Source organism: Panthera pardus, unplaced genomic scaffold, assembly GCF_024362965.1.
Source record: "Panthera pardus isolate Hobbes unplaced genomic scaffold, ASM2436296v1 HiC_scaffold_21, whole genome shotgun sequence".
In the NCBI taxonomy this organism is placed as follows: domain Eukaryota; kingdom Metazoa; phylum Chordata; class Mammalia; order Carnivora; family Felidae; genus Panthera; species Panthera pardus.
The window spans coordinates 27,394,583-27,416,098 of NW_026526777.1; the positions used below are offsets into that span (position 1 = coordinate 27,394,583).

A 21,516-nucleotide genomic window follows, 5' to 3' on the forward strand; every position below is an offset into this window, starting at 1 on the left:
GGGCTTTCTCTAGAGGACACCCGAGCGGGTCCTTCCCATCGTAGGACCTACAGAGTGACTCCTTTCTGGACTGAACACAGAGGCAAGGTGTTCCAGACCCTTGCCCAGCACCGGGGACCCCATCTCCAAGCCCAGGAAACAGGCTGCCTGGCCACTGCTTGGAACCCGGGACATGGGCTGACGGGAGAGGCCCCTTCCCTCCACTCAGGACAAACCCAGGGCCACACGGAGCCACTGCCCCCGCATTCGGCTTGTCGCACGCTCTGTGCACTCAAGTACTTCTATCTACGCACACACCCAGGGGAGTCAGCCGGTGAGATAGGGTGACTGGCTTTAAATAAACACCGTCAGCTATTTTAGGCCCCTGGGACCGGGTGCGTTTTCCCGGCCTGACACGCCTTCCAGGAGCCAACACCTGCGGAGACGTGCCCAGCTCCCAGCCGGGCGGCGTAGACCAACACGGAGGCCCGGCTCCCCCTGCTGGTGAGTCTGCAGTGTCTTCTCGTCTCCATTGGCCAAGGCCTCCCCCTTGCCCTGTTCTCCCTGGCTGCACAGTGGCCAACGCCACACCGCTGACACCATCGGGCTCCACGTGACCTGCCTGAACAGCAGCTCCTCGTACTCAGTGGTGTGAACACGCCCGAGGTGGCTGTGTGACACGGAAAGCTTCTTTGAAGGAGGCTGAGGAGCCATTTCTACATCCTAGGCCCACTCGTGAGCATCTAGGCCAAAGGAATTACTGATGTTCAACAGGTACGTGGTCAGACAGGGGCAGTGGGACAAGGCGGGCACCCATCGCTGTGGAATCAGTGCCTAGAAGGTAGAGGGTCCTGTGGTAGGAACCAGGGGTCCAGGAGAAGGAGCCTGCCATGGCCCTCCTAAGGGGGGAGCTCTCAATCATGGGAAAAGCAGGCCAGATGGACCTACCAAGAGATCGCATCCTCAGGCAGGGAGCCACACTGAATTTACACGCGAAGGTGAAATGGCCCCAAAGGTGAAGGTTGGGGGACTCCTGAGGCTGAGGCCAGGATGGTGTCTCTGGCGGGGAGCCAGGCCTGGATCGTTCCCTCCATGTCAGGAGTCTCCTGTGTCATCCTCTCCTCGACACCCAGCCTCTCCGGGATTACAAGGGCCACTTACTAGTCCTTCTAGCGAGGGGCCCCTCTTCTGCCTTCTAGAGAACCTACAGGTTGAGACAGCGTCCACGTTCTTTCTGCTTTTCTTGGGCCGGGACCACCTTGGCGTCCCTCCTCCTGGACGCCCCCGTATTTCAGGCTGAAATAAATTCCTCATGACTGACTGCAGCTCCCAAAGAAGCTTTTCCTTTTCAGAGTTTCTGCCTAGGGATCCAGGGCTTTCTCACTTCTACCTGGTCCTGGCTCTCTGCCCTTGAGGCCAGGGTGATATGAAGAGTGTATGGGTGAGCCCCAAGCTGATCCCATGTTATTACTCACAGCACCTCTCCAGCCTCCGGACTTCTTGCTTGGTTGATTTGGTGGTAACCACTGGGGTCGATGACCCCACAGTCCCCCAAGCTCGATCTCCTCACCTGCGAGAAGACTTCCTTCACGGCACACCCTACTTACCCATTCTGCTGTGTGGCCAAGATCCCTTAGCAACAAGTTCCAGTATGGGCCGTGGGTTACCCCTGTTTACTGTAGCATAATTACAGGACCAGGATTTGGAACCAGATAGACTGGGATCTGAATCCCAGTTCAACCTGTTACTCTCTGTGTTACCTTGGGCAATCTGCGTAACCTCTCAGAATCTCAGTTTCCAAATCTGGCAACGAGGATAACACAGTTGACTGGACAGCATAGGGGGGACGATTAGGCACCAACCCTCCACACAGTCAAAAATTCGAGGGTAACGTTTGACTCCCCAAAACTTAATTACTAAGAGCCTACTGTTGGCCAAAATTCTTACCGAAAACATAAACACTCGACTAGCCATTATTCTGTATCCTATATGTGTTGCATACCAGATTCTTACAAGAAAGCTAGAAAAAAGAAAATATTATTACGCAAGTCATAAGGAAGAGAAGCTACATTTACAGCTCTAGAGTGTATTTGTCAAAAGAAATCTGTATAGAGGCGGACGGGTGCAATGCAAAACCCATGTTGTTCAAAGACCAAGATGCCATGGTTGTATGGCATGAGGCTGTGCAGGAAGGGAAGGGGATCATGCAGCGACTCCAAGAAATATGTACACTGGGCCAAGGCCAGATGAATCTGAAGGAAAAACATGGTATATCTTGCTGGAGAGTTAATTTAACCAGAAAAAATTTAGGGAAATATATTCTGAAGGAACCCAGCAAAATGTACACCTCGAGTGCATTTCAAAGAAGCGAGAGGAGGCTGGAAGAAATGCTTTTACTTATGGTCACTTGCTTTGGGTTATGCTCTAAACTTGGGGGTCGGGGGAGCATCTGGTTAAGGGTCACGCTCTCAGCCTTTGGGAGTCTTTTGATAGAAGAGTCTGATGTGTGTGAGGAGCGGGTCCCTTCTTGTGCACAGAGAGACCTCGTCAGGGGAGCTGCCCCAGACTTTGTACAGGCTTTTGCACCTCTGAGATCTTTCCTTGAATAATCCTGACTCTCCCGGGCTTCAGCCACCAGCACCAGGACACGAATCTGAGGCTCCAGTGAAGGAGCTGCGACCGACCGGTGTTCTCTTGCACAAAATCGCTAGCTGATTAAGAAAGGTGGGTGGGGAGAATCTCTTTTCACAGATTCCGGGGGGGTAGGCGTGGGGATGAGGCAAGTCACTATTGGCTTATTCTAGTACTCTGAGGCCCAACCGCAGAAGCCCTGGGAAATTTTTGGGCTGACCCTGGGAGTCAGGTTGGGGAGAACACTCAGAAACTGGTTACAGGAGCCCTGGCCACATTTGAGAGGAATTCCGGAAACCACACATTCCAGAACCCTGGAATCAGAGAGGAGAAAAAAGGGAGGTGGTGCGCAGCATGCTCCGGGCTCTGGGCTGGATGGTTTGCACGTGAGGTTTCAGTTACTAACAACAGCTTGTATAAGGTAAGGTAACATTATCTCCACGCCCAGAGAGGTCGTGAGACTTGTCCAAGGTCACACACCTTCCGTGGTAGAAGCTATTAGTAGTTCCCCAATAATTGTCTACTACTTGTCTAGGCAGTTAGAGCTGCCCAGAAAGGAGACTACATTTCCCAGCCTCCTGTGTGGCTAGGCATGGTCATGTGACTGAGTTCTGACCAGTGAGAAGTAAAAGTCTTGTGGCAGTTTCTAGGAACCTTCCTTAAAGCGGTTTGTTTTGTGCCCTCTGCCCCTTCCTCTTGGTTCCTACTTCTATTTTGCTGTTTGGCAGCTAGGTGCCACCTTGAACCGTGAGGACAAGGGCCACCCAATAAGAACAGCAGAACAGTGATCTGGAAGAAGACTACCTCTAGGCTTTTACGCGGGAGAAACATAAACCACCTTGTTAAGGCCACGTTGGTGCAGGTTTTCTGTTACCTTCATTTGTACCTCACCCTGACTGAGATACCTAGTAAGTGATGGAGTAGGAGTTTGGACCTGAGTCAATGAGATCTTAAACCCACATTCTTCTACCACAATATGATGTTTCTGGGGCACCCATGTGTATTCCAGCTGTATTGCTATAAGGTCTTGGGTGTGAAGCATTCCTTGGAACCATGATGGCATGGGAGGAGGTGGAGGGGGAAGCTTATCTAATGCAACTTTTCACGCTCATTTATTCGAGGCAGCCCAGGGGTCTTTGATGGATCCAGAGGCACCTTGAGGCCAAAGTCCAGGCCCCTGAGAGGGTCGTGGAGGCAATATTCCCCCTGAGATCCAGGAAACTCCATCTTTCTGCCATTGGACTTGCTACACGGCCAACCTCTTGGGGTAGGTGAAAGCTGCATTCAGGTAGCCCCCCAACCCCACCCCAGTCTCCTCTGACAGACTGTGGCCACTTGGGACGCCTCTAAGGAAACTTTGCCAAGGAAGCCTGCTAAAACAGGTGAGCAATGCTCTTTCCATTGAGGAGTGTTGTAGGAGTTTTGTGAGCCCAGAACAATCTCACGTAGGCAAGGCATGGCCCCGTTTGGGGAAGGAAGTATGTTTTCTTTTACCCAATCTCAGAAGGGGTGGTTGGCAGCTTCATTAGAACTTAGTCTGAGTTAAAAGGGCTTTACGATCGTACTGTAGACCACTAGAACCTTCACATCACCGAGGAGAATCTGAAGTAGGAGCCACAACGGCTGGCTCTATATCTGAGAAGATGCTATTCACAAACAGAGAAGACAGTTATCTGGCTGGGTGATCTGGAGGAACTCTCCTACCTTGTCACTTCCCTGGTTCCTATAAGGGGCATTATAATCACTACCTCTCAAGGTTACTGCAACATTGAATGAGATGAAATTGAATTGATGAAAACACGCTAAATTCTGCAAAGCACTTACCGATGTGAAAGATTACCGATTCCACATTTGCATAGTAGAAATAAAAACACTGTTGCTGACACTTTGTGCCCAGCCAGATCCTCTTTCCTGGGCTAGTTGACCCGCAGTTGTGTGAAGACTGGTGCTAACAGTTCACAGGTCTTCCTTTCCAGTGAGTTCCCTTGGCTGAATGGAAGCTGCCTTGCCTGGGGGCCTGCAGTCAGTGACTGGCTGACTCAGGGGCAGGAAAGGCCAACCCCCTTACCTTAAGGTAGGATTATCTCTGGTACAATCCCTGCTCTGGAGCTCCCCTGCAGGATCAGGCTGATGCTGGTCCACAGCTGAGACCACAGCCTCACTTAGCTCCATCCCCTGCCCTATCCTGCTTCTTTTTCTTTCTCCTGAAAGTTCTTCTTCAGTAGACCACATGTGCTGAAATCTGCTTTTAGGGAACCTGACCCAAGTGTTTACCTCATAAAATTGCTCTGAAGATACAATGATATAATATAGATAAAGAAGTTAGTCCCATACCTGATGTACAGCAAGTGTTCAAAAAAATGTTAGACATTGTTACCCAGGAGACCAGAGCATCAGAAACCTTCTAGTGTCATAGTAAGGGATAGAAATCTGGTGGGTTGGTCAGTGGATTGAATTTCACCTGCTAAGGCAATGGGATGAGTGGAGAGGGGCGGCTGAATTTTTCCTGGCTATCACTGGTTCTCTCTGCTTTGGGCAGTCAATGAAGATCAGCAGCGGATGAAAAAATTTCAGTCATTACATACATTTACCAACAGAGGGCGCCATTTCCACACAAATAAGTGCATTTCCTGGGCTAATCTGAACTAGGTTTCATCAAGGCAGCTCAGGTTGGTAGGGATGATCAGTTACATGGCAAAGCAGATTTAGGAAAATATCTTTAAGACCAGCACAGATCATTGGAGAGGAAAGAACAGGGAGAAACAATGGGTGAAGCTGGTGGGGAAGCTTCCCAGGAGGTGAAGCTTAAGCTGGGCACTCAGGAACGAATGGGGTGATGGGACATCACATCCCCAGAGGAAGCCATCAGCCTAGGCTAGGTGATCAGGGCCTGGGCAGGGCAATGGCAGGGAGGATGGCTAAGGGCAGGTGTGAAGGACCTCAAAGAGGGAAACAGGACTATGATTCCAACCAACAGATTATAAGAGAACAGTAGGCTCAGTGACATAGGAGCAGAAGTCAGGAAGGACAGTTTTTATGGAACACTGGCAGCACTTTCTCCAACTGGTCTGACTGCCTTGTTATGGCGTGTACAATGACCTCGCCCTACATAGCACCTTTCCAGCAAGCCATAATTCTGCAGGATTCCTGCTCTGTGAAGATTCTAGAAACCAGTGCAATATTCAGAGATGTTAATAGCATTAGGATTCCATTGGTTCTTTCTATTCAGAGTAGAGAAGGCAAAAAATGACCCACAGTTTTCCCTAGCCTCTGCTCTAGGAGAGAGGAATCATACAGTAATTTGAACAGGGAAGGTTTGATAGAAGAAATATCAACTATTTTGTGTAGGGAATTAACTACACGGTGGGAATAGAAGGGAAGATTAAAGAATCTCCTAGGACTGACAGAGAACACACAAAGAAGAAACACACTTGGAAGGGGAGGGAGCACCCAAGGCTGGGGTTCAGCTCTTGTTGGAGAAAGCATGGTTACAGCTCCCTGGGTGGCAGAGAAACTGTCTGGGTTGTTTCTGGACAAAGCTGGTCCATACTCAGAGAGCCAAGATTGATGAGCAGAGAATGGCAGGTTGGGGCTGTTGGCTGGAAGCCTTCTGTTGGGTGCCCAAGTAATTTCCCCAGGAAGTTGCTTTTGGGGGATGCTGATGAACTCATGGCAAAACCATCTAGGGCTCACTCAGAAACCTTTGGGAAGCTGCTCCTGGGAGAGCACTGAGTCCTGCACTTTACCGGAAACTGGCCCAGTCACCTCTCCTTTGGGAATCACCCTTGTGAAGGTGCAGCAGAATCTTGGAAAACAGGTGGGGCACCCACAGAACTAGCCACGAAGATGCCAGCAAGGAGTGATGCCGAAACTAGCTGGGTATGAACGCCCCCAGGGTTCCCCCCTGGGGTCCTACAACCCTGAACAGAAATTTCCTCTCCCCACTACCTTGTTCCTCTAGCGCTCTCTACCGACAAAGTTTAACATGTACCAACAGGCAAGGGAGAACTGTTCCAGGCTTATATGAAGGGTGGATTTAGAGCTGAAAGGCAATAAATTGTTAATTGCTACAGATGTTAGTGGGTTCCTTTGGGGGCGAGGGCGTAGTGGGAGGGCTCTTCCATAAAATCTTTTTGAAAAATACTACATTAGGAAATATCCCTGCCAGCTAAGAAGTGAATCAAAATGAAGAACTCAAAAAATGAAGTTCTAAAACAAAAGGCAAAGAACAATTAAATCAGTAGAACCAAATAAAACTACACAAACTAAATAATTGTGATTCACATGATGCAAAAGTCCAGAAAAAAATGAGGTAAAGATAATTCTTACAATTATATATGGTATAATAAAGATTTCATCATTATGAACTGGGATTTTAGAATACAATTCACTTTGACAAAAACTGGAAGTAGCAAAGTTAAAATTTTCATCTAGCAAAGGAGACATCAATAGGTATGGGAGCGGGGTGCCTGGGTGGCTCAGTCGGTTGAGCGGCCGACTTCGGCTCAGGTCATGATCTCGCGGTCTGTGGGTTCAAGCCCCGCGTCGGGCTCTGTGCTGACAGCTCAGAGCCTGGAGCCTGTTTCGGATTCTGTGTCTCCCTCTCTCTGACCCTCCCCCGTTCATGCTCTGTCTCTCTCTGTCTCAAAAATAAATAAATGTTTAAAAAAAATTAAAAAAAAAATAGGTATGGGAGCATATGAATTTGAAGACAGGTCAAAAGAAGTCATCCAGTGGAGCAGAACAGAGTTCTGAAATAGACCCACACACATATGGTCAAGTGATGTCCTACACAGAATTAAAAAAAAAAAAAAGCTAACCATAAAAGAAATACTTCTTTTATGAAGTCTTAGAATATGATTTACTCAAAATTAAAGACTGCTGTTCATCAAAAGACTCAACTGAGAAAAGAAATAGACAAAACCAAAGATTGGTAGAAAACAGTCACAATACATGTATCTGAACATGCACTTCTGTCCAGAATATATTTAAAAAACTTGCATAACACAGTAACAAAACCAAACAACTCAAGAAAAATATGGATGACAGACTCAGACACTTTACATAAGAAGACATACAAATGGACAGTAAACACAAGAAAGAGTGCTCAACATCATTAGTCAGCAGGAAAAAATAAAAACCACAGTGAGCTGTCACTACACGCCCACCAGAATATTTAAAATTTCTGAAACCAGCAACAACACATGTTGGCAAGTATTTGGCATAACTGGAACTCTCACACATTGCTTTTGGATGTGTCAAATGGTACAACTACTTTGCAAAGCTGCTTGGAGGTTCTTATAAAGTTAAACACACATCTACTCAATGATCCTGTAATTCCACACCTATATATTTATCCAGATGTTACGGACTGAATGTGTGTGTCTTCTCTCCCCCCCCCAGTTCATGAAAACCTCACCTCCAATGTGATGGAGACTTTGGGGAGTAATTAATGAAGCCTTTGGGAAGGAGAGTGGAGCCCTCATGAATAGGATTAGTATCTTTATAAAAGGAGACAAGAGAGACATCAGTCTCTCTTCCATGTTAGGGTACCATGAGAAGATGGTCAGATGTAAACCAGGAAAAGTGCTGTCACCAAAAACCCAACCATGCTGGCATCCTGAGCTTGGACTTCCAGGCTCCAGAATTGTGAGAAGTAAATGCTAATTGTCTTAGCCAGCCAGTCTACGGTATTTTGTTATAGCAGCCTGAACTGATGAACGCACCAAAGAAAATAAAAACATATGTCCACAAAGAGACTTATACATGAATATTCATAGAAGATTTACATTCATAACAACCCCAAAATAGAAACAACCCAAAGTCAATTAACAGGAGGAATGTATACACAAACTGTAGTATAATTATACAATGAAATACTTCTCAGCAATTGAAGGAAACAAATATTGATAAACACAATACTATGGATGAGTCTCAAAACGTTATGCTGACTGAAATATGCCAGATGCTAAAGGGTATATACTTTGTGATTCTATTTATATGACATTCTAACACAGACAAAACTAAATCTATGACCATAGAATAAAATCAGTGGTTTTGGTGTGAGGGGTTACAGATTGACTGGGAAAGGCACAAGAGAAGTTTCTGGAGTGACAAAGTTGTTCTCCACCATAATAGAAATATAGGTTATACAGGTGTGCACATTATAATAATTCATTTAACTGTACATGTAAGATGTATACATTGTAATGTACATACGTTATACTTCAACACAAAGGAAAAGTAAATAAGATAAATAGGTATAAAATTTAACTGGACAAAGGAGAAGGCAAAACTACATGAATGAAAACCAGTAGAAACAACTAAGAAATAGACCCAGACCCAAAAGGGATGTTGCAGTTATCGGACACATACTTTAAAATAACTGTGCTTACTATGTTCAAGGAGATAGAAAATAGATGAATATTTGCAGAGAACTGGAAACTAAATAATGTGACATAACCGACTTGAAAAAGATGCAAATATAAATTATAAAACTGAAAAAAAATTTTAAACTGAACATAAGAACTCAAAAAAGGAATTTTACAGCAGACTAGATGCAGTTAAAGAGAGAATTAGTAAACTGAATGAGAGATCCAAAGGAAATATCCAGAACAAAGCATCACACAAATCTTGGTGTTGTATTTTCACTTTCATCTGGCTTGAAGTATTTTTTCATTTCTCTTGAGACTTTTTTGACCCTTGTATTACTTAGAAGTGTGTTGTTTAACCTTCATATATCTTATGATTTTCCAGCCATCTTTCTGCTACTGATTTCTAGTTGTTTTTTTTTTTTTTAATTTTTTTTTCAACGTTTTTTATTTATTTTTGGGACAGAGAGAGACAGAGCATGAACGGGGGAGGGGCAGAGAGAGAGGGAGACACAGAATCGGAAACAGGCTCCAGGCTCCGAGCCATCAGCCCAGAGCCCGACGCGGGGCACGAACCCACGGACCGCGAGATCGTGACCTGGCTGAAGTCGGACACTTAACCGACTGCGCCACCCAGGCGCCCCAACTGATTTCTAGTTTAAGTCCATTGTGACCTAACAGCATACTTTGCATGACTATTATTCTTTTAAATAGGTTAAGATATGTTTTATGGCCCAGAATGTGTTCCATCTTGGTGACTGTTCCATGTAAGCTTGTGGGGAATGTGGATTATGCTCTTGTTGAGTGAAGTGTTCTATAAATGTCAATTAGATCCAGCTGATTAATAGTGTTGCTCAGTTCAATTATATTCTAACTGATCTTATACCCGCTGGATCTGTTAGTTCCTGGATGGGTGTTGAAGTCTCCAAATATAATAGATTTGTCTGTTTCTCCTTGAAGTTCTCAGCTTTTTCCTCAATATTTTGATGTCCTATTGTATACACACATTAAGAATTACCATGTATTCTTGGAGAATTAACACTTTTATGTTTATGTAATGTCCCTCTTTATCTCTGATCATTTTTCTTGTTCTTGTTTTCTTGTCCTGAAGTCTGCTTTGTCTGAAGTTAACATCTGCTTCAGATTCATTTTGATTAGTATCAGCATAGGATATCTTTCTCCATCCTTTTACTTTTTCTTTTTTAAAGTTTATGTATTTATTTTGAGAGAGAGAGAGAGAGAGAGAGAGAGAGAGAGAGACTCTTTTTTTTTTCCCCCACAGCCTTAATGGGTTTAATAAGATTACCCCTTCAGGGGCTCCTGGGTGGCTAAGTCGGTTAAGTATCCAACTTCAGCTCAGGTCATGATCTCATGGTTCCTGGGTTCAAGCCGTGTGTTGGCCTCTGTGCTGACAGCTCAGAGCCTGGAGCTTGCTTCAGATTCTGTGGCTCCCTCTCTCTCTCACCCTCCCCTGCTCATTCTCTCTCTCTCTCTTCTCTCTCTCTCTCTCAAATAAACATTAAAAAAATAAGTTTACCCCTTCAGGTCCTATTTGCAGCAACCAGTATTTCTTTGAAATGCCACACAGACCCAGCAGTAGCCAACAGTACTCTTCAGATCTCGAGTTAAAAGTTCAGGTTCTCTGAGAATTTGGTGTTGCAGTGGCACTTGCCCAAAACTGATACCTCCCTACAGCTGGATAACTTTAAATGTACCGGTGAAAAAAAGGCTTTTTTCCCCATTAAGGGGAAGAAGGAAAATCACTCCTCAAAACCCGCAGACCTGGCTGTGAGGTCTTTCCTCCTGTCCCATCTCTTCGAGTTTGCGTTTTGCAGTAGAGCAAGAGAGACTAAAATCTAACCTGACTTACAAGAAACAAGACAGTGATGGCTATAAAGGGAGTGACCAGGAGCAAATGAGATATTCCTTCACCTCCCACATCCAATATATGTGCCTCGCAGAAAAACAACAAAAAATAACGGTCCACAAAATACAACAGCTAAAATTACAAAATCCATTCATCCAACGATGGTGGAAGGCAGGAAGGGGAGTTGCAAGGATAAATAGCACAGGGAGAAAAAAGAAAAAAGTATTCAAATCGCTCCAGGCACGGGGGCCGACAAGTGCTAGAAAAGAGCTGCAGAAAAACCTGTGGTCCATTCAGAATCACCGGTGTCAAAAATCCACATCCTGGGGTCGGGAAGATTCTGCCTTATGTGCACCAGTGACAAAGATCCCAATTCCTCAGAGAGAAGGGAATATGCAGCGGGCCCTTGGCAGAGTGGGTCTTGCCTTCCCAGGTGGAGGAAGGGACAAGGAAAAGAGATCCTACAGCCTCCTTCCGATCCCACCCATCCCCTTTGGATGGCAGGTGACTCAGTGGCCGGCAGCAGCCTTCAGTTTGGCAGGAGAGCGATGGCGGTGAAGGGAATTTCTCTGCAGAGATTGAGCTACTCAGGGCAGACCATAGGTAGACCGTCTTGTGGAAAAGTCTGTTGCTTAAGAAAACCACCAAGGAGAAGAGGCGCCACTGCAAAAGGCATGCCGTGCCAGGGGTCTTTGCTTCATTGCCGCCCATAATGAACAGAGGAACAAGGATGGGGAGGAGGCATCCACTGAGAATATACCAGGACGGCGTTGCTGTGTGGAAAGCCAAGGGCAACCCAAATCCAAAGTGGTGAGGCCAGTTCCTTTCTGTGCTTGACAACTGCTGGTGCCTTTCAATTCCTCTATTGAACCAATGATATTCAAAGCAGTACAGTGAGTAGAGGAGGGACATACGCAGAAGACTAACGAGCTGACCAACAAGGTGGTTGAGAAGGAGACTCACAAACATCCCCCGGATGAGAAAAAGAGCCTGCCGCAAAAGGTTGAAGAGCATGTCAGTAATTATTTGGCTGAGACTAGGGAATGGGTGAGGCTTCCTCCCTGATACCTCAGATGCTAGATCAGCTATGTCTTGAAAACAAATGGCGTTGACAACTTTGCTAAGCACAGAGGAAGCATGCAAAGAGCACTGAAAATGGATGGAAGGAAGAAACATCTCCACGTAGTGATGGATCGCTGACAATTTGGGCTGTTATGGAGTGGAGTACAGAAATGAACACCTGATAAAACAAGAGGAGACTCAACCAGAATGCCCCGCCACCCCAAGTGCAGCACTGGAAAATTCCACTAAGGCTATGCGGCTCAGTCTCCTGCTTCCTTTCTGTACGTTGGGCTGTCCTCGGCGTCAGCACACCTGCTTGCCCTTCTTGGACGCTGCTCCTCTCTCTTTTGCTGAATCTGAGCATGTAGCTTTGAGATGGCACAAATTCCCTACAGGGAGTCTTTGATTTCCCTGGCAAAGTCCTAGAAAAAGGTTTGACACCTGTCAGCCATGTCTTCACCACCCAAAACTTACCAACTACGCAGAGGAGACAGAAGCATCTCAAAATCTCTCATCATGAAGGACCTTCTCTTCAAGAAAGAGGATACTCCGAGTGGAAACTAACAAGATCAGAGAAAGGAACGAAGCATTCAGAATGGAAGCCTGAGAGAGAAAGAATCTGAAGCAGTCTCCATGCTCGGTGTGGAGTTAACATGGGGCTCGATCACATGATCCTGGGATCACGGCCTGAGCCGAAATCCAAGAGTTGGACGCTCAAACTACTGAGCCACCCGGGTGCCCCTCCGTCCTTTTACTTTTAATCTGTGTCTTTATATTTATTATTTTTTTAAAGTTTATTTATTTATTTTGAGAGAAAGAGAATGGGGGGAGGGCAGAGACAGAGGGAGAGAGAGAATCCCAGGCAGGACCTGCACTGTCAACAGGGCTCAAACTCACAAACCACGAGATCATGACCTGAGTGGAACGCAGGCGCTCAACCTCCTGAGCCACTCAGGTGCTCCTGCCTTCTCTAGTTTTAATTCAACATTTCACAAGATTGCACTTCCTCTTTTTTTTTCAGCATATCGGCATACCGTGTACTTCTTTTAAACCGTTCTTGGTGGTTGTCCTAGTATTTGCAATATACGTTTACAACTAACATTACTCCAGCTTCTTTTTTTTTTTTTTTAATTTTTTTTTAACATTTATTTATTTTTGAGACAGAGACAGAGCATGAACGGGGGAGGGGCAGAGAGAGAGGGAGACACAGAATCGGAAGCAGGCTCCAGGCTCTGAGCCATCGGCCCAGAGCCCGACGTGGGGCTCGAACTCACGGACCGTGAGATCGTGACCTGAGCTGAAGTCGGACGCTTAACCGACTGAGCCACCCAGGCGCCCCCTACTCCAGCTTCTATACCATTTCACGAGTGTGCAGCTAACCTTACAACAGAATATTCCCGATTCCTCCCTCTGTCCCTCATAACATTGTTGTCATTCATTTCACTTATCCATATGCTATAATCCCCCAACACGTTGTTGCTATTATTACTTTGAAGACTTATCTATCAGATCCATTAAGAATAGGAAACAGGAAAGATTTTATTGTATCTTTATTTATTCCTTCTCTGGTGCTCTTTGTTATACAGATCTGAGTTTGTGACCTGTGTCATGTCCCTTCTTTCTGAAGAATTTCTTTAACACTTTTTTTAAAGTTTATTTATTTTGAGAGAGAGAGAGAGAGCACAGAAGCAGGGGGAGGGGCAGGGAGGGAGGGAGAGAGGGAGTCCCGAACAGGCCCCCCACTGTCAGCGCAGAGCCCGATGCAGGGCTTGATCTCACAAACCGCGAGGTCATGCAAGTGGGGGTGGGACGGAGAGAGAGGAAGAGAGAGAGAGAGAGAGAGAGAATCCCAAAGTCGACTTGGGGCTCGATCCCACGAACTGTGAGATCGTGACCTGAGCCGAAGTCAAGACTCGGACACTTAACCGACTGAACCACCCGGGCGCCCCTGAAGAGATCTTTCTCTAAACTGTAACGTGAGGAGGAAGTGGGGCTTCCGGAGGGAAGATCTATAACGCCTGACACCGCTCCTCAGACTGGACCCCCAGCGGCTTTTCATTCTCAAGCTAGCCCGCCCTCAGCCTCCAGCAATTCATCACAATCACTATTTAAGGGTTCCTCCCAGCTTATTAAACTTGTAGAATCAATGAGTAAACATATGAGAGTGTTTTCCTTCAAAAGATGAGTGAAATACACAAAGCTTGGGCACGCTAGTTTTTTTTTTTAAAAAAGGAAAAACTCAAAGGCCCAGAATTGAGAGTGAGAATCATACACGAGTGTACAAGGGCACGATGTATGACGTGTCCCGCCGGGCCCTGCCCGGGCCCAGCCCAGGGCATGTGACAAAGCACCCCATGATGGCCTTGGGGGGCCCACAGGAGAGGAAGCACGTCCTCGGAGTCACTCAGCAGGCGGGGAGTGTGGATGGAAGTGCCTGAAATAGAAGCCTGTGCACAACCTCTGAGTGGGAGCTGAGGGAACCCTTCTAGGGCTGAGATGTTCCCACAAGGAGCGGGGGTTTTGTGTGTGTGTGTGTGTGTGTGTGTGTGTGTGTGTGTGTGTGTGTGTTTTGGCCGATCCTGTCTGCCTGGCTCCCTAGAGGCTGAGTGGAACCCATCTCAGGGGCAGTCCCGGTCCAAGGTCCCGAGCTAAAGGCCACCACCGCTGCACGCGTTTAAAACCTTGAGTGATAAGGAGTCTCAGCTTCAAGTTTGGGGGAAGATAAGAAAAGCTTCAAAGCCTGTGGTTGGGACCAAAAGTGCTCCCTCCAAGGGGCCGAAGCGTGAGTTACGCAGAAGGCTGCGCCTCCCCGAGGGATTTGCGTTGAGGAATGACCTCAGCCCAGAGCAGTGCTAACCCTGCAGGCTATTAGCTCCACAGAGACAGCGGCTGTGAATGGATCTCGGGGTGCCCAACGCCTGGCACAGTAGTTGCGAGCTAGAAGGTATACAGCCAACAGGCTCATCAACCATTTTTTTTTTTTTTTTGTAAATAATGAAAGCGATGTTTGCTCATTGTGAATAGTCAGAACGTAATTGCCCGAGGTTGAAAATCCAAAGCCCTGGGGCGCCTGGGTGGCTCAGTCGGTTAAGCGTCCGACTTCGGCTCAGGTCACCATCTCGCGGTCCGTGAGTTCGAGCCCCGTGTCAGGCTCTGGGCTGATGGCTCAGAGCCTGGAGCCTGTTTCCGATTCTGTGTCTCCCTCTCTCTGACCCTCCCCCGTTCATGCTCTGTCTCTCTCTGTCTCAAAAATAAATAAACGTTAAAAAAAAAAATTAAAAAAAAAAAAGAAAAGAAAATGCGAAGCCCTGTCTGACACCTGCTCTGATTTCTTGAAGTTCCTTTTTTTTTCTGTTTGTTTTGGTCCATCCTTCACGTGGGGACTCTTTCATCAAGCATCTGGTGATCCTGGCTTTTCTTGCGCATGCGATCGTGAATCATCGCCATCGGAAGCTCTGGGGCTTGGGAGGTTTCTCATCTGAGGCCCCATCTTGGGGTGATGGGACCAGGACACGGGTATTCCTCTGGGGGCCCCCACACGGCGTTGGAGCGTTGGTGGTCAGAGCTTCAGTCACTTTCCCTTGGCAGTTTTCCCTGAGAATAACTTTTCAATGCCCGGCTCGGGGCTGTAGTGGAGCGAAGGGCTGGGGTCTGAACACCCCACATGCAGACTGTCACGTAATTCTCCGGTCATCCGTCTCTGTCTTCAGTCTGGCGTCCACACCCCCATCCTCACTCCCCTCTGTGCTGAGCAAGGTGCTCCCAAGTCTACAGTCGCTCTGGTCCTTCCTTGCATTTTCTGGCTGGCTCCCAAGACGCTGGGCAGAACCCACTTGGACAGGCAAGGCCACTGGAAAAAGTGGATCTGGGGGTGTAACAGTTCACCCAGAACTATAATTGTCAGCCTCGCCCCACTTCATGACATTCTGCCAACTCCTGCGGCTTTCCAGGGTGCCTTGGCATGAGTCCCCTGCTTCCTGTGGGCTCGTCACCTGCAGTCTGAGGTCTCAGCTTCTCCAGGTCTGCTGAGTTAGGTCCACTTGTTCACTCTGTGTTCATCATCAAAGGTGAACATTTGAACGCATGGTCGAACATTTGTTGACCTCTCTCATCTATTTTGGTCCCCTCTCCCATTTGCTCCGTCTTATGTCATTTTATTCCTTTAACTGCTATTTTGGGGGAGCTTCAGAAGAGTGGAGATAAATACCTTAGTTCAATCTGTCAGGTGCTATGGGTACACCTTGCTTTTCCCCTTTAACAATGTATTAAGGAAGGTCTTTCTTTCTTTCTTTCTTTCTTTCTTTCTTTCTTTCTTTCTTCTTTCTTAAAGTTTATTTATTTTGAGAGAGACGGGGAGCAGGGGAGGGGCAGAGAGAGGGTGAGAGAGAGAGAATCTCAAGCGGGCTCTGCAATGACAGCCCGGCAATGTCTGATTCGGGGCTCGAATTCACAAACATGAGATCATGACCTGAGCCAAAATCAAGAGTCAAATGCTTAACTGACTGAGCCACCCAGGCGACCCCCCCCCCACCTCCCCGCCCTTTATTTCTTTTGTGGAAGATTTTATTTTTAAGTAATCTCTACACCCAGCATAGGGCTCAAGAGTCAAGAGTCACATATACCACCAACTGAGCAAGACAACCATTCCCTGTATTCTTTTTTTTTTTTTTATGTTTATTTATTTATTTTGAGAGAGAGAGAGAGAGGGCAAGAGAGCTCTGCACCATCAGCAAAGAGCCTGATGCGGGGCTTGAACTCACAAACTGTGAGATCATGACCTGAACTGAAATCAGGAGTTGGATGCCCAACCGACTGAGCCACCCAGGATCGCCCCCCCCGCCCCACTTTATTCCTTTTTAATGGGATATAAAATTCCAGGCTCAAGAGGGAACACCTAAGCCTGTTTTAGGTTTATGTTACATTCTTGAATGTTGCAAGGAGCGTAATGGACATTGTTGTACATCAATAATTATGTGTAGAAATATATAAGGGACGGAAGAAGAGAGGGAGAGAGAGAAAGAAAGAGAAAAGGAAAGAGGAGGAAAGGAGTCTGTGTGGAATGTCAGGCGTCTGAACCCGACAGGTGGGGGGAGAGCCTTGGGGGCTGAGTACGCTGTGTTTCCCATCCTGACCCATTCTGCCCGGACCGCAACCTTCCCTCTCAGTTCTGGTACCCATGGCCTGCCCACCGCCTCAGGCTCAAACCTGTTACTGGTAAGAGAAGCAACTTCCCCTTGGGTTATGGTCCACCAGGATCTGGAAACAAGCTGACGCTTGGACGGACAAGGCCACAATCTTCATGGCCAGAGTGGACTCTGTGTGCATTTTGTCCCCAAAGGATGCCCTGACTCCCAGACCTGAGTGTCAGCATGACTGAAGGAACATCAGCCAGCCATCATGAGCTCTACTGTCGCCTGAGACTCAGGCTCATCCGAAGGTGCCTGGATAGGAAAGGGAAGAGCCCAGGAGTCTCCAACTCGGCTCTGCCTCCTCTTGTATCCGGCTTTGGTCAGGTTTGCAAATTCTCTGGCTTCTCCTTCCCCACCTACTCTTGGGAGAGAATGGCTTCTGCTAATATATTAAGGAGATTTGATTTGTCTATTTAGATCATACAAGTATATTTGTATATTTAGGGGAGGTTTGCATGTCTCACATCAAGCAGCTACTTCCTGAGCACTTGACATTGACTGAGTATTGAAGGATACTGAAGAATAACGTCCAACAATCAGCTCACTCAACAGATATTAACTGAGGCCTCCTGTTGTATGTACCAGCCCCTGGGGCTGTCGGTGCATAGTAGCAGGCAAACAGACACGGTCCCTTCTCTTATTCTGAGTTCAGAGGGGTCTTAGCAGGAGGATCTGATCTAAGTTTCTCAAAGACCGGCCGGGCTGCTGTGGGGAGAATGACGAGCAGGGGGCAAGAGAAGGACGAAGGAAGGGCAGTTATGAGGCTCCCTCAGTGGATGGGGCGAGAGAGAATGGTGGTTGCTGGTGGCGGAGGAGGTGGAAGAGGAGGGAGGACTTCTTGTAGCATCTGGTCACGTGAGGGTGGGGGAAAGCGTCATGTGACTGCAGGAAGAGGGTGGACGGTGATGCCTTTTACCGTGATGGGGAAGAACTGGCTGGAATGTGGGAAGGAGCAGTTAACGGACGCATCTGAAGGCTCAGCACAGGCTCAGCCCTGGGAGGCATGGAGAGGCGTGTGGGGAGAGGCCCAGGCAGCTCCAGGGATGTGGTGCCTGTGTGCAGCAAGGGAAGAGGGGCGTCACGCCAGCCACTGTGATCGTGGTCTCCTCATAAGACCTGGTTGGTGCTCTGTCACTTTTAAGCCCTTTCACACACTATCTACTCGATCCACATCGCAAGTAAGATAGGTAGTGTTATCTCCATTCTGCAGATGAGGAAACTGAGACTTGGCGAGGTTGTCACTAACCCCAACTCGGACAACCGGGATGGATGTGAACCGGAGGAGGCTCTAAAATGTCTGTATAGGAGTCTGCTCTGGGGTGGGCTGGGCTGGGGCTTTATCTTGAAGTTTCATTGTATATCAGTCGCACCAGTCTTACTTGAATTTGTGTTTTTGGGTGGGGGGCACTGGGAGAGGGTGGGAGAAACCAATGGGCATGGAACGAAGGGTATAAAGCCCCTCAGGTCATTGGTTGGGAGATCCACTGAGGCACACCCAGCTCTGTCTTGAGCACACCCAAGCAGGGAGTGCTTTCCTATTCTGGATGGAAGGAATTGTTCCCAGATCACAGGAGATGGTGTGGACCAGCATGGCTGGGGAGGAGGCAAAGCCTGACTCAGATGGATCCCTGTAAGATTTGAGGGGCCGGGAAGGCTGCCCCAGGAGGGAGGGGGTCAAGGAGCAAAGGGCTGGTGTGCTATCAATTAGAAGATACCAGGACCTTTCAGCTCTAGACATGGGCCACCTGCACTGGGGGGCTGAGACTTTCGTACTTGAGTTAGAAATTGGGGCGCGGGTGTTCTGGGTCGGTGCCCGCGAAAGGTTCAACCCTAGCTTCACAGGACATGGGCCTGCCTTCTCCTCCCCAGGCCCCCACCTCCAGGCAGCAGCTTTGTATTCCTTGATATTTTGCAGTTTTGATCTGCCTATCAGGTCAGCCTCAAATGTGCCCTACCTGGCCTGAGACATAATTGTAGAAGTCCAAGATAGTAAAGCAACGCACCCCTCTCCTCTCCTGCCGGCATGTCCAGTGCCCTCCCACCCAGACCCCCTTAGCAGAGATGACCCCACCCTGCTGTCCTCAATCAGTGGTTCTCAACTGATGGGATGCATGCAGGGTTTTTAACCATCTCGCTGTCCCTGCAGTCTGATGGGAGGTTTTGTCTGAGATGATCCGTGAGTGAATATCTGGCCAGAACCATCCTGCCGTTCTCCCTCTGTCTGCAAAACTACTAGTTCTCAAAGCTCTCCTCGAGCACCACCTCCCCCGTCTTCTCCCCCACTCGGGCTGGGTTCTGGCCACCACCCCCCCTTTACTCCCAGGGCACCCCTTCATCCTGCCCCTTGTCTTTGCTACTATATACGGTGCAAGTGGTACAACCTTGATTTTTTTTCCCATTTTGGTAGACAATTAAGTCGTTGACATTGATGAAACATCCTTTTCCTACTCAGTTGAAACATTGCTTTTGTTGAACGTGTTTTCCACGTATGCTCAAATCTACCTCTGTCTGTCTGTCCTGGTGCCTGTTCCATGCTTTGATCTCAACGAGTTTATAGTAAGTTTTGAATAGTATGCCCCTGGTCATTGCTATCTTTTTGTTTGAACTCGAGGAGAACTGACATGTTTTATGATATTGCTTCCGTATGCGGGAACATGTTCGGATCTTGTTTATATCCTGCACTAGGTTTTGTAGATTTTACTATCTAATTTATTGTGATTCAATTTAGTCCTAAGTATTTTATAGCTTTTGACACTCCTGTAGATTCATTTGCCCCTGCTTCTATTTCTAATTGGTTTCTGCTAACGTACAGAAAAGCTATTAATTTTTGTATATTCACCTTAAATCCAGCAAATTCTATTTTATTCCTGGTCTATTTTTTTTTTAGAGTCTAGAAAACTGAAGGCTTTTGTAGATATCCAAACATATCTACAACTATTGGCAGTTACATCATAATCATACACACACACACACACACACACACACACACACATGTATTTTTCCCCTTTTCTTAGTATAATAGCCAAAATTTTTAAGACAATGCGGAGCAACATGGTGGTACCCTTCATGCTTTTTTTTTTATTACTTATTTTAATGGCAACACCTTTAGCATTTCAAAGTTTATGGTGTTTATGGTTGGTTTTTAGGAAATAGGGCATATATGTGCGTTTGCCAGAGTACCTGACTGAAATCTCTCCCCCACAGGGGTGCCCATGGGAGCTGATGTTGACGAGGTGTTGATTTTAGCATCGAAAAGACAAGTCAGAGCTCCTGACCACCACAAGATTTTTTAGCAGAGCAAATTAGAGGATCTTATTTCATATGTTAGGTTTCTACTTATTTTCCTTTGGAGAAATGGTCTGGGACAAAAATTAAAAGAAAACAATACAATAATAATCATCAGGAGAAGGAGGAGAAGAAAAGAAAAAGAGAAGGAGGAGGAGGAGGAGGAGGAGGAAGGGGAGGGGGAAGGAGAGGAGAATCAGCTGCATTAATCAAGGTAGTGATGTTAATGTTGGGCTATTGGGTGTCCTAGAGACCCCAGATGAGTTGGGACAGGTCAGTATTTGGAGCAACTCAGAACCCTGGGCCTCTGCAGTGCAGGGTCCTCTTGGGGACAGGAAGCTGAGTCAGAAAATCTCAAAGCTGACATGTGTACGTGTATGGGGGTGGCAGGCAAGTGAAGGAGGCAACCGGCCTCTCTGGTGAAGCAATCTTTACTCCCACATTCCCCCTCCCCTTCTCGTTCACATCCCCGGAGCTGAGGCACCTCTGTAGATCTCAGGTGACCCTGAGCAGACTCCTTTGCAGGACCCCCATATGAAGGGAACAGAAATGACCAAAACAAGGGGCCGGGGCTGCCACAGAGAAAGCAAGGACACAGGGCCCGGGGGCACTGGGCATGGGGGTCCCACCCTCAGATCTCTGACACACACAGAGACTGGGCAGAACCAGGAATAATAACTACCAACATGTAGCACCTTTACAACAATTCTCTGGGCATTTCATTTTACAGATGAAGAAACTGGAACTCAGAGAAGTTAAGGAACTTGCTCGACGTTGCACAGATAGTAAATGGCAGAGCTGGGATTCAAATCCAGGCAAACTGACCCCAGAGCCTGTTGCCCCAGAATGTTCGCACTCAGCCATCCAGGCCACTCGATGGACCAAAGATCCATGGTCAAGGACCAAAGATCAGATCATCTAAAAGCTGCCAAGTTTTGCCTGGGACCCTGGAGTTCATGCACACACCAGACTTTGTCTGCAGACAGAATAAGTAACGTGAACATGGTTAGGTCCCCGAGTGGGTTGTATGGTACTCCTCCCCATCCCGCCCCCCCACAAGATATCTCCACCCAGAATCTCAGAATGTGACCTTATTTGGCATAAGGGTCTTTGCAGATGTAACTGAGGTAAG

At 47.3% G+C, this 21,516-nt stretch overlaps 1 protein-coding gene and 1 pseudogene across 3 annotated transcripts in view; one reads left to right on the plus strand and one right to left on the minus strand.

Annotated features, from left to right (window-relative positions):
* Nucleotides 1-472: 472 nt before the first annotated feature.
* CHIT1 (chitinase 1) overlaps nt 473-21,516 on the plus strand; it is a 33,999-nt gene continuing 12,955 nt past the window's right edge. For 2 of the 3 annotated variants that reach the window (XM_019432097.2, XM_019432104.2), the window contains exon 1: nt 18,086-18,218. Coding sequence is in view for 1 of the 3 variants with exons in the window: in XM_019432081.2 (XP_019287626.2) it covers nt 743-753 (11 nt within the window). In the remaining 2 variants the exon portion in view is untranslated. Of the gene's footprint in view, nt 754-18,085; nt 18,219-21,516 lie in introns of those variants that run through there. The other variant, XM_019432081.2, reaches the window with a different exon arrangement.
* Nucleotides 11,358-12,394, minus strand: LOC109256638 (etoposide-induced protein 2.4 homolog; annotated as a pseudogene).